This window comes from Euleptes europaea, chromosome 15 (assembly GCF_029931775.1).
Source record: "Euleptes europaea isolate rEulEur1 chromosome 15, rEulEur1.hap1, whole genome shotgun sequence".
Classification (NCBI taxonomy): Eukaryota; Metazoa; Chordata; class Lepidosauria; order Squamata; family Sphaerodactylidae; genus Euleptes; species Euleptes europaea.
In genome coordinates this window covers 7,145,975-7,159,315 of record NC_079326.1, presented here as the reverse complement: position 1 = coordinate 7,159,315, position 13,341 = coordinate 7,145,975, and the positions used below count along the sequence as shown (strand labels likewise).

Sequence of the window (13,341 nt, the reverse complement as noted above, 5' to 3'; positions counted from 1 at the left end):
CTGCATCAACCAGAGCCAGATTTAATTTATATGGGAAATACCATGAGATGGGACCATTGGAATGCTAATAAGTCCAAGGAAGCCCATAACATTTATCACTCAAATGAATGTCAGGCACTTATATCCCAGTTTATTAACAAACCTCTATCTACTAGGCAATCAAAATTTTTGGAGCAAATTTTCCATCTCTTCAAACACCTGTTGGTCAAAATATCACCTCAATCAAGGGTGGTCTTCAAACTGGCAATAAACCATGGTTTGATATGGAATATCGATATGTGTATAAAGAAATTCGTAGAATTTACAGAGCTTATAGACACACCAAGCTGCAGTACTGCAGTCCAAGCTCTGCTCACGACCTGAGTTCGATCCCAACGGAAACTGGTTTCAGGTAGCCGGCTCAAAGTTGACTCAGCCTTCCATCCTTCCGAGGTTGGTAAAATGAGTATCCAGCTTGCTGGGGGTAAAGGGAAGATGACTGGGGAAATTAGGGAAAACCAAACCATGAAGGGTAGCAAAGTTGGTTAGAGCCGACTGGGGGTATTTCAATTTTTTTAATTTTTGTATTCTTTTAATGATTCTGGTTCTGCCTATTTTAACCTGCTTCTATACTGTTTTAGATTGTAATGGCCTACGGCCTTATACAATAAACTTGACTTGAGTACCCAGCTTTCTGGGGGTAAAGGGAAGATGACTGGGGAAGGCACTGGCAAACCACCCCATAAACAAAGTCTGCCTAGTAATCGTCGGGATGTGACGTCACCCCATGGGTCAGGAATGACCTGGTGCTTGCACAGGGGACCTTTACCTTACCTTTTATAGACACACCAACTCTAGGAGATTGTTAGCCATTCCAGGAAGAGACCATTTAAAAGCCTTATCCGGTACAACAAACAAAGTCTCTTGAGAGAAGGTTGGAAAAGGTTGATTATAGCTATTAACAATCATGATGCTACTGGCTTTGGCGCACTTGTTAACAAGGGCTTGTCAGTAACTTCCCAAATGCTCTGCCATATCACTTCTAATATATGGGAAGAATATTTTGGAAAAATCATTTTTTTGTTTGCCTGCAAACAGTAGGATATATAGTATTGCAGATAACCTTCTTTCTTGGCCCCAAATAACAGAGAATGAAGTGGCCAGTCTTAATGAAAAGTATGATTCCTGCTTAATTTCTTTTTTACGCTGCATGTCCAACTTGCCAACATGTATTTCTGGTCCAACAATTCGTTTGGAATTTGTTGAACCATCTTTGGAAGCCAAAGCTTGGATTGCCACATTTACCTTTACTTTAAAAATTCTTTATTCCCCAGAGGGGTGCTATTTGTATTTACTGGCTAAAGATGGCTTTCAGATTTCAGGGCAAAAATTAGTTGAGGATAGATTGCAGACACGAATTTGTCCCTTGAGGTTTTAAAGCAAATGGAATATCCCTCTGCATGTAAATTAGTTAGATCTAGAGTGTTGCAACTTGACAAATGGAGCACTGGCTGCAGAGCGCGCAGGGGATGCTCCTTGTACCATCTGGGCCTCCCCATTCCAGAGATTCTACCTGCTTATTGTAAAATTTTAACTGTCCCCAAATACAGAGTGCTTTTCTCCAAGGCCAGATTAAATGCCCTGCCATTGGGGGAGTTAGCAGGCAGATTAAATGCCCTGCCATTGGGGGAGTTAGCAGGCAGATTTTCAGGGGTCCCCTGTGATTGTGGATCAGGGAGTTTGGACACTGTTTGGCATTTTTTTGTAGAGTGTAAAAAGCATGATCTCACCAGAGACAAATGGATACACATTCAGAGGTGGGGACCTGCCCTAAAGCAAAACATAGTTGCAAAGTTATTGGCTGATACTGATCCAAATGTAACCCTCGCCATGGCAAAATTATTATCTATGGTTTTTAATTATACCTCCTTTTAACTGTACTGTTTAGATATTATATTTTTGTATGTTTGGTTATTTATGTATTATGGAATGTATTGAATTTGTTTTGCTCATGACCAGCTGGTCCAGGAGCATAAAGAATGGATAAAAGTGGTGATGGAAGAATTTTTTTTAAATAGCAGTCAGCTTGACAGTGTGATGTCACTTCCAGGGAAAACCCAAGTTATGTAGTCCTCTCTAGGATTCTGAGAGATGCGTGATGTCACTTCTGGGTTTTCCCAGGAGTAACATCATGCCTTCAGCCACACCCTAGTCTCCCGCTGGTTGCGGTGAACAAGAAAGGTAGAAAAACTGTTTCTGCCAGCAACAAACTAATAGACTGTAGCCCTATGCTTATTTGGAAGTAAAATCACATTGATTTCTTTTGTTATACAGGTCAAAGACTGCAATAAATTTTATGATATGAATCCCATTGATTTCAATGCAAGTTACTTCTATGTGATTATTTTAGGTACTACAAATTAAACCCATGATCCATCAGCTGGAAATCAATCAAAATAATCAGTACTTTCAAACTAAGTAAACAGACTTTGGCAGTGGTGAAAAAGATTATGTTCTTTGCTGCAAGCAAGTACTTACTAATATTGTTAGTATTCTATGTGGAATATAAGCAAGAGAAGTTTCATACTTTCATAGTCTATAATGGGTGTTCTGCTCAAGTGCATCATGAAATTAAAATATATTGATGTGGAGGACAATATTTTTTCATGGGCTAATTTCCAAATTTGTCTCGTACGTCTTATGTTTTAGAAAGTGATCTGTTCTAGCCTCGCCTAGTGAGATAATTGCCTTGCTGCATATATTCTGCAAGCACTCCCAGTAGCTAACAAAATCTTCTTCTTTTTTTAGAAATAAAATGAGAGGTTTATTAACTGTGGTGATTTTTAATGAGTTTATCTGTAATGTAAGGTAACTTTTCAGAGAATTTGGGTCAGCGCAATGACTGCATTTTCTTGTTTCCACTTGGCATAGACAAGGTGTTTCCTCCATTCTCAAACAATACATACAATGTATCAGGAAAACTGATCATCCAGAAAAGCCCCTTTCTCAAGAACAAATATTTTCCAGATCAAAATATAAAAGTCATTACTAAAGCTGTAAGTAACAAAATTTCCAGAATTTCTCGACCCACAACCCCGGCTTCAGGTGAGCAGGAGCCGTCGTTTGTGGTTATAATCTTGCCTCCATTTGGTTCAAGGCATTTTGAAATAGAGTTTGGCCAGGGCAGTGTCATTAAATCCAATGGCTGAATGATTTAGTACCAAATATAGCAAGTAAGAATTTAGTCCCGGGATATGGTTAACAGATGCAAGGTGCTATAGCTAAGCAGATTTGGAGCTGGTCAAGCCTGAATAGGAGACATCTTGGGAACATTATATATGCTGCCTTCCATGAAATAAAGACAAGAGATAAATATAATAATTAGGAATTTAGAGTTCTTGTTTGAGGAAGGAAGTCAAAGCTTAGCATTTCATAGAGTTGTCCTTCACTGCCAGTTCAAAAGAATTGCTACTGGCTTTCTTGAAGTCTATGACAATATTGTCATATTTCCTTTTCATCTACTTATACCCTACTCAGCTCCCAGTGTTCTCACCTTTCATCACATGCCACTGCCACAATCTGAAGTGACAGAGGAAGACCCCATGGTAAGAGTATTTAGGTGAAGGACTAAGCAGATAAGAGTGCCTCAGTTGAGAGTACTTCCTTATGTTCCATGGGAGAAAATAAACAGGCTCTAGTCAACGTCTTGGGAAAAGGAAAATTCTGCTCCCCCCCCCAAAAAAAAACCCCTAGGGTGACCAGAATTAGGAAGATTTCACCCACATGGAAGTAATGTTCCTGAGAGCTTTACTTTCTTGTGTGTAGACAAATAGCTGCCCACTATTACTGTGAATCCTGTCCCTGTGAGCACAATCATGAATGGAAGAAACATGATTCTTGTACACCATATGGGGGTGTAGGGTGACCAACCTCCAGGTGAGGCCGGAGGATCTCCCCAAATAACAACTGAGAACAGTTTCCCTGGAGAAAATGGCTACTTTGGAGGGTGGAGTCTATGGCATTATACCTGCCACGTCTTGAGAGTCCTGAGAGTTTAATCTCTTGACGGCAGCTCCAACGCGCCCCTCTCTAGTGATGCCCACAAGAAGACTGTCCTCCCATGGGATGATTGAAGACACTCACGGCTCAGACGTCCAATGAAGAAAGGGATCTGTTGATTCATGAGTGTCCATAGAAAGTTTGCGGTAAAAAGACACTAGTCTCATATCTCTTATCCTCAAGTTAAAAACAAAGGGATTAGGAGAGCCTCAATATAATCAAGCTCTCTCCGGAAGTAAGAAAAAACAAACCAATAACAAAAGCTTATGGAAGGCATATGACCTATTAACCTCAAGGACTACATTCCCCAAAATGCTATAATTTAAAGGCATAGGGCATAAATCACAACTAGTAACCTACACATTTATTAACTATTCTCTGCCGGGGGCAGAACAATACCTGCTGAGGTCCATTCATTCCCCCAAACCTGCCCTATCCCAGGTTTCACCCCCAAATCTTAAAGAATTTCACAACCCGGAGTTGGCAACCATAGTGTGGGGGATGTCCAATGAATTCTAAATTAAATATGAAGCTGATGATGTGTGTGGCTTGCACAGGCTCAGGTTTTCAACCTAGGCACACCAGACATCTGTAGCCCTTATGGATATTAAGCTAGTTATACTAGTTATACTATACACCATTTAATAGAGACACTGATCTTGTACAAAATTAACTGGCAAAGCTTCTTGCCTCACCAGTGTCATGTTTAAATTGAGCCTGGAGGGAAACCATGAAAGTAGTATGAGTTACAAAGAGATGAATTTTACCTTCCCCAAAGATCTTTGCAATATATCAGCATGTCTCTGTGCCCTACTGATCATAATGAAAGACCATTTGCCAGGAATAATGTAATGTGCACTATTTCTAGTTCAAAGCTCGCAGCCTCTCATGTGTAGAGATTTAGGTTTCCAAAAAGCTGAATGTAAAACCATACAATATAAGCATATACCAAATTTAAAGTGTAATAAAATGTTGGGAGCTTGGTTTGCATGGTTTTTAGAGTTAACTGATCACATCCATCACATGATGACTGGGATGAAAGTTCAGTATTTAGTCAATGGGGTGAAGGTAATAATAATATACAGTGAAGGTAATAATGGAGAAAATTTGCAAAAAAGAAAAAGCATAGTTTGAACAGGCAGTAAGTTTTTTTTTTGAAATTAATGAGTATTGCAGGTGTACAAGTTGGCACAAGATTTCAGACTCAATTAGCAACAATGAAGTGGACTATTTGTTCAGTGGAATGCAGTGGGCAGAGCCCTGCATCTGCACTTTCTTACATTAAGAATGCAGTAATGCAAATTACAGACATCTGTGATGTGGGCACCTGCAGATTCATAAGCTTTTTCTTTCCTTTGGTTCAGATCACCTCTGTGACTTTGGCAGAGGAGAGAGCATTAGCGATCTCTTAAAATAACTCCCTGGGAAAGTAGTTAACCTCCAATCTGCCACCTCACATTCACATTTGTGTGCCAGTGCTACTTCTTTCCATTCACAGTTCAAGCCTACCCCATTACCTGCCTAATAAAGTGGGAGACAAGATAATCACCAAAGTCATTACGGTAGCCAGCTTGTGCCGATCTGTAAATACACCACTGCTCACCATCCTGGGGCTTGTGCCTTCAAGTGAGATAGAAATATCAGTCTGAGTTTGATGCTACCACTTAATGTATTATGCTTTGATGAACAGACAGTCCTTTTTTAAGGGAACCTTTTGACTCCCCTTCCGCTTACATCCATAGCTACAAGATTCTGTTCGCTTTTTTTGCAGCTGCTTTGCCAAAGGTTGATACTTAAAGCAGTGTTTTCAGTCTGGTCCCCAGCTGGTGCAAATGATAGAACATCATGGTAAACATATGTGTTAATTCCAGATAGTACATAAGGTCTTGGTTTAGTTGCATAAACGTTGTACTTCTCCTTTTTCTGGACTGAATTAAGTTGTGATACTGACAAGTTAAAATGTGGTAGATTTGATTGCTTTTTAGGCATTCCTGAGCTGACGTTCTTGTCATATTTCCATGGGCAAGTCTCTACATCTGAAGGCTATGGTCCATGCACATTTCTCTCTCTCTATTTGTAGTCATATTTATTCACATGTGACTTATCTTCTAATGGGACAATCAAAAAGTTTGATTTCCTTTTCAAAAAGAGCTATTAACCTTCTTGGATACTATGGATGAACTCGTATTGGCGGATAGTTTTTTAGTTTCAGTGATGCAACAATGTTTGTAGAGACTGCAAAGTTTTTGGCAAATAGAAATGTTTAAACCACAATTCACTGCAAGTTGTCCCATTATGTCATACTCTCCATTTCATAAGTATTGATGGATTATCTGGAACAATCATCATTTCTCTGATTCAAGCTGCATACAAATCTTATATTCTGATAGGGAAATTGGCCAAATTTTAGATAGTTAAATCCGATGATTGGAGCTGTAAACTGGCAAGACAGATTTTCTACAAACATGAAAAGGGCCCCAGATTTGCAGAAGAAACTGAAATCTAAAAGAAAAAAATGCATTGGGGCGTTTTAAAAACCCAAAAAGGATAAAAGGAGTACCTGTAGCTTTAAGCAGTGGATTCCCTCGGTGGCTGTTGCTTGGCAATCAGTGTTCCAAGGCTTGGTTCTCTCAGTAAAAGCAAGGGGGAGGGGCAGGGCCCTTTCCAGGCCTATTGTGGCCTTTGAGGGATGGCATCTTGAGGCCAGGCATGACTAGGGTTCCCAGCTCCAGGTCCGGATATTCCTGGAGATTTTATGGAGGAATCTGAAGGAATGCAGGGTTTGGGGAGGGGAAAGTCCTCAGCTGAATATGATGCCATAGAGTCCACCTTCCAAAGCAGCCATTTTCTCCAGGGGGACAGATCTCTGTCATCTGGGGTTCAGTTGTAATTCTAGGAGATCTCTAGGTTCCATCTGTAGGTTGGCAACCCTAGGCCTGGCAGCAGCTTCTGAGTGACTTGATACCCCCAGACTTCCATGACTCAACTAGGCCTGGCTGCTTGCTATGGTTCAACAACAGCCACCCTATGCAAGCCAATGTGATGTAGCAGTTAGAGCTTCAGAGTAGGGTCTGGGAAACCCAGGTTTGAATCCCCATCTTCCAACCTTTAACCTAGCCTAGCTTACAGGGTCGTTGTGCACATAAAAAGGAGGAGAGTGGAATAATGTAAGCTGGTTTGTCTCCATCTGTGGAGAAAGGTGAGGTATAAATGAAGTAAATAAATAATAAAGATAGCAGAAGATGGGAAGCAGATAAAAGGTAGGTTGGTGAATGGCTGAGAAGGAGAGAATGGGGCAGTGAAAGGAGAGGTAATATGGAGGTTGCTGGGAAGATGGAAAGAAGAATTAGCGTGGGGAGGGTGAGGTGCCACCCTGCAAGTCCTTGAAGGCTCCCCACAATGCAAGTGGGCCTGACCCAGTAGCCGGAACCACACAACTGGGCCAGAGTTTTTCCAGTTTTCCCAGGTAGAGGCTGCTGGGGGGCAGGAAAAGAGAAAAAGTTGAAGACAGAGGTGCAGATAAAGGTAGGTTGGCTGTTGCATTGAAAGAAGATAAGGTTGCCAACTTGAGGTTAGGAAATCCCTGGAGATTTGGGCAATAGGGCCTAGGGAGGGTGGGGTTTGAGGGAGGGACCTTATAGGGGCATAATGCCATATACTCCACCCTCCAAAGCAGCCATTTCCTCCAGGTGAACTAGGGTTGCCAACCTCCAGATAGGGGCTGGAGATCACCAGAAATTACAACTGCTCTCCAGATGAGAGTTCAGTTCCCCTGGAGAAAATAGCTGCTTTGGAGGATGGACTCTATGGCATTATATCCTGCTGAGGTAGCTTCCCATCCCAAATCTCACCCTTCCAAGGCTCCACCCAATCTCCAGAAATTCCCCAACCCGGAGCTAGCAAACCTCAGGGGGAATTGATCTCTGTAGTTGGGAGGTCTGTTGTGATTCCAGGAAATCCCCAGAAGGAGAAAAGGAAGCATGAAAAGGGGAGAGGCTATGGGGGCTTTTAGGAAAGGGAAAAAGGAAATAGTGGGCAAGGGGAAAATAAGGTGCCTCCTGCCAAGTCCTTGTGGGTCCCCATTTGTATATATACTAACAGCCAAGTCAGCCAAATCTGAGAATATTTAAATTTGGTAACTGCAGCTGTGAATGGACAAGATGATCTTTCTGCAAACCTGAAAACGGCTCTAGGAGAAAAAAAATGTGAAATAAAAAAATACACTGGGTTTTAAAAAAACCTCAAAAATGATAAAAGGAGCTCATGTAGCTTTAAAAATCAGATTCCCACAATGTCCACTGCTAGGATAGCACAGCATTCTAGGATTGATTTCTCTCAGGAGTTTTACCTGTGGTTCGTTGCTCACTAGACCCACACTTTCCTGTTGGGAGTCTATACACCAGTAGTCTCCAAGCTCAAATCAGGAAATGTTTGAATCCCCACCCCTTGAAATGCTGCTTTATAATTGGCTGTTGTGAGAGAAAAGTTCCTCCCCCCAAGCCCCCCCCAATTTTAAGCATTTTAAGAACAAAAACTTGACCTATTTGAAAGGAAGTGGGGGGAGAAATCCAAGCCTCATTTTTAAAAAGCCTTCTGCTCAGAAAGAACTCCAAGGAAGCAGGAAGTATTTGAATCCTCGCCTCTTGACATGCTGCTTTGTAATTGGCAGTCTACTTGCTGTGAGAGAAACCAGGCGTCTGTGACCCACACTTTGCCTTATGTATGGGGATTTCAAGTGGCTGAGCTCGGGGGAGAGGGAAGAATCAGGTTAACAGAGAGGACGGGAAGGCTCAAGATGTGTGAGGGCTGGCAATGAGGTCCTCTCTAATGGAGACAAAACTCATGCATAACTCCAAGGAACAACTGAGACAGACAAGGGGTGAACATGAGTGAAAGTACCCATGCATAAATAACCTCAGTTATAGTCAGGGGGGGGGGAAAGGCCCTTTCCAGACCTATTTTGGTCTTTTAGGGAGGACTCATTGGGGCCAGGCCTGACAGCAACCTCCGCAGCAACCACTGTATGACAAGTGTACTACTTAACTGCATGACTCACCTGTCCAACAGCCGGCAGCCTAAGAAAGCCAGTGTGGTGTAGCATTTTGAGCTTCAGAGTAATGTCTGGGGGACTCGGGTTTGAATTCCATCTTGCTGTGGCAGCTCATTGGGTCATTTTGGGCCAGTCGCATACTTTCGGCCTAACCTAGCTCACAGAATTGTTCTGAGGATTAAAAAAAAAAAGAGGAGAATAATGTAAACGGCTTCGGTCCCTGCTGTGGAGAAAGGTGGGATACGAATGAAGTAAATACATAATAAATATAGCTGAATGTGGGAGGCGGATAAAAGGTGAATGGCTGAGAGGGAAAGAATGAGGGTATGGGGGTTACCAGGAGGAGGGAAAGGGGAAATGGTTTGGGGAGGGGGAACACAGCGGAAAGTGAGGTGCCACGCCACATTCCTTGAGGGTTCGATACCATGCGAGTGGGCCTGGCCCAGTAGCCGGTGCCACACAACTAACTGGGCCACGGTTTTCCTAGGCAGAGGCTGCTGGGGTGGAGCAAAACCTGAAGACAAAGGGGCAGATAAAAAATATGTTGCCTGTTGGGTAGGAGGGGGGAAAGGAAGCAAGGAAAGGGAAGGGGTTATGGGGGCTTTCAGGAGAGGGGAAAAGGAAATAATAGTGGCGGGGGAAAGAAATGCCTCCCGCAAATCCTTGTGGGCTTCCGCTTGTATCTACATATAAAGTCATTCCATGTCTCCTTCAGGGTATTTTGCTCTATGGATATTAAGTCCTCTGCTCCTCTGTGGGTGGCCTGATTCTATAAAGTGTGTAGTCCACACATCTTTTTTTTTATTATTATTATTTTATTTATATAATTGGAGGGTACAGGAAGGGAAAAGGGGAAGGGGTAAGTGTTATCATTATAAAAACAATACAGTTTTATAAGATGGTTTTTAAATAAAACATAATTACAGAATATCTTTAGTTTATTATACTTACATCAGGCTGATTTATAATATTTTAAGAATTCATATTCTACTTGGCAGTTAATTGAAATAAAAATATAATTCAGAATTTATTATAACGTTTAAGCATATTACGTGTAAATTAGCTGCATTTCATGTAAGTATAAAAAGACACCCACTTCTCCTCAAATTGCTTAGTCCACACATCTTGAAGCCAGTTTACTATTAGATATATTAGATGGGCAAGAATGGAGTTAATTGTGTTTCCTCAGTGAGGTAAAATGAATTATATGTAATCTATGTAATTATATGTAATCTATTACTATGTAAATTAAGTTGATCCAAGCTTTATCAAGGTGTCTTTGTCTTTTCAGGTCTTTCCAGGAAACTCCAATGCAGACGGTGTAATACAGCACAAATTGCTGCACTCGGTGAAGGCTCGCTTTGTGCGCTTTGTTCCTCTCAAGTGGAATGTTGGTGGGAAAATAGGCCTACGGGTTGAGGTTTTTGGATGCTCATACAGTAAGTATTTGATATTTATGATACAAATGTTACCTTTTTACCAAACGTGTGGGTAACTTGTTGTCAATTTGACAGGGAGACCAGGAAAAGCAGATTTTTTTTATATCTAGGCTATTTCATACAATACTCCGTCGCCAAGTCGAAAGTCATATGTATTGGATGAAGAAAAACAAAACGTTGTAAACAGGCGTAAAGTGAACTGTCATCTGGGCAAGTGCAACATTAGGTTTTATTTTAGTTCTATGGGCCAGCATAACATTACATTTTATTTTAGTTCTATCTCTGCTACGGTCACAGCTGACTTTTCAAGTTAAGAGACCATCAGAGGTGGTTTGCCATTGCCTGCCTCCAGATAAATAGGCAAGCATTAAAGATGAATTTATTAATTGCATTGAGAAACAATGTGCAAATGATTGCCTTAGATGTAGTTCACTTTCAATTAGGGTTGCCAACCTCCTTGTGGGGTTTGGAGATCTTCTGGAATTGTCACTGATCTCCAGAAGACAGAGATCAGTTTCCCTAGAGGAAAATGGCTGATCTGGAGAGTGGACTTTATTGCATTATACCCCACTGAGGTCCCTCCCCTCCCCTCCCAAACCACACCCTCCCCAGGCTACGCCCCCAAAATCTTGAGGAATTTTCAAACCTACAGTTGGCAACCCTAATTACAATAACTTTTAAAGGGCTTTTTGTGTATGAATGTGTCCTTCTACGAATTTCAGATATTCTAATTATTTTTTTTCTCTAGCAAGCAACTTGAGATTTTTATACAAACATATTGTAGAAGTCGGAGCATTAAGAATAATATCATGCATTGCATTATAAAGACAACAGTCCTGTTATGCTAAATACTGGGAAACAAAAAATGTAATTTATGTGATGGTGTACTCAGAATACATTGAGAAACTATATAAATTAGAGAGCCAGATAATTAAGGTTCAGGAATAGATAATGGAAGGTTTTAGTCAGGACTATTGTGGAAACAAAATATCTAATTATAAACAGGGATGTGCAATTTATTTTGGGTTTGCTTCAAAACCTTCATTGTTTTGTTATACAAGTTATCACAGGGTGTTTTTTTTAAGTCATTCATTTTTTTAAAGTCAATTAGTTTCAACGGGAAACATTTCTGGCTATAATATCTTTGTTTTCTGTATGATTTGAATGGAACTTTCAGGGACTGCACCCTTTAGCCAAGGGCTGCCTGCCAAATTGCAGACAGAGGATGAAAAGATCCAGTTTCATAGGCAATTAAAATAAAGACTAGTGAATCTAAAAATAATTGGAGGCTACAGTATTGAGGAAGCTACTTTTCTAATTACTGTAAGATATGGGGAGATATTTTTTTACCTCTAAGGGAATTCTTGTACTGAATAATGAGGCCTATGGTCATCCGAATAAGTTAGATAGAATTTCACAGAGGTCAGAGGCTTGCACCTCCTGGAAAGCAACATAAACTGTATTTCATCAAAAGGGGCAGGAAGATATTTACTTGAAAGTTCTAGGAGGCAAAGCAGAGGTACAGAGAGAGGAGGACGTGGCTTGTGTTTGGCATCCTGAAGAAGGCAAGTCAGGCAGTACTACAATAGAACAGGTAGGCAGAGATTAGCACCTGGAACTTCAAGGGAAACAAGGTAGAATTGTGCAGTGGGCACAAAGGCAGAAGACGCTGTGCTTTCAGTAGCAGTAGCCAAGGGAGGAAGGCAGATGGTTTGCTTACATCCCAGAAAGGTAGGCAGAGGGCAGACACAGGTGGCATTTGGAAGGCAGGTAGAAGAGCAGAATGGGAAAAACTCATATTTGGGAGCTCCAGGAAGTCACCCTTGTCTTTGGCTTTACTCCTGCTCCTGTGTCCAGGACAGTTCCCTGATTCTTGTATTTCTGAGCAAACATTAAATGAATAAACCCTTGAGTGAGTGTGAAAGCTTGGTGAAAATAATGTGTGTTGAGAATAAGGATTTGTGGACTTCCGCTAGAGACGCTGGACTAAGCACCACGTTCTTTGGGGGCTCCTGAGGAACCCAAGAAACGTTCAAATCTGGGATGCATCCTGCACCCCTACCCAGATCCTAAATAGTCGACCAGGGACCAGGAACTCTCCTGCAGCCTTGAAGAGTGGTTTGTCCCCCATTTTTCTGAGAGAGGACGACTCTCAGGGAACTGGGCGAAGTTGCGCTGGCATTGAGGGGAAAATACAACGCCGCGAACGTCTCTTTGGATTTAGGCTCAGTCCTCCTCTACCTATTACCACCTAAGCAACCACACGGAAGCAAGAATACCTACTCTTCTAAAATCTGAGTAAGTTATAAAAACTCTTTCATTTTACCTGGATTTGGAGGATCTGAAGAATTGGTAAATACATCTATCAAATCTGTGCCTCCCCACCTGATGTATAAATGACTCTTACAAAAAAAAAACAAAAAAAAAACATCAGATAAACCGGCAGGAATTCTATCAATTTGATCAGTGGGTAGACTTAACAAATAGGAGCTTTTGAAAGACGTTACAACTACCAATCAGATACTTCGACGTTGAAAGGGGAGGGAGGAAGAGTCTGTTGTCTTTCTGCCTTCGTTTTTTAGTGCCATTGCGAGACTGTAACAGACTGTGAGATCGTGAGACCGGAAGTATGTCTCCCTTGTGTATCTGGCAAATTACTCCCAAGTTCCTGGAAGAGGAGGTAATGAAAGGTCCACGGTTCTACATCTTTATGGGTATCCTGTTTTCTGCCGCAGTCTATGCTAGAGTGTTTTCAACTTGATGGTATTTAACATCAAATTACTACCCACTATACAGGAATCCTGCTGAATCACC

General features: G+C 41.4%; 1 protein-coding gene across 1 annotated transcript in view; it reads left to right on the top strand.

The window, feature by feature from the left end:
• Nucleotides 1-13,341, top strand: part of CNTNAP5 (contactin associated protein family member 5) — a 603,640-nt gene that overhangs the window by 231,503 nt on the left and 358,796 nt on the right. The window contains exon 4 of the mRNA XM_056861386.1: nucleotides 10,380-10,527. Coding sequence (XP_056717364.1) covers nucleotides 10,380-10,527 — 148 coding nt within the window. The remainder of the gene's footprint in view (nucleotides 1-10,379; nucleotides 10,528-13,341) is intronic.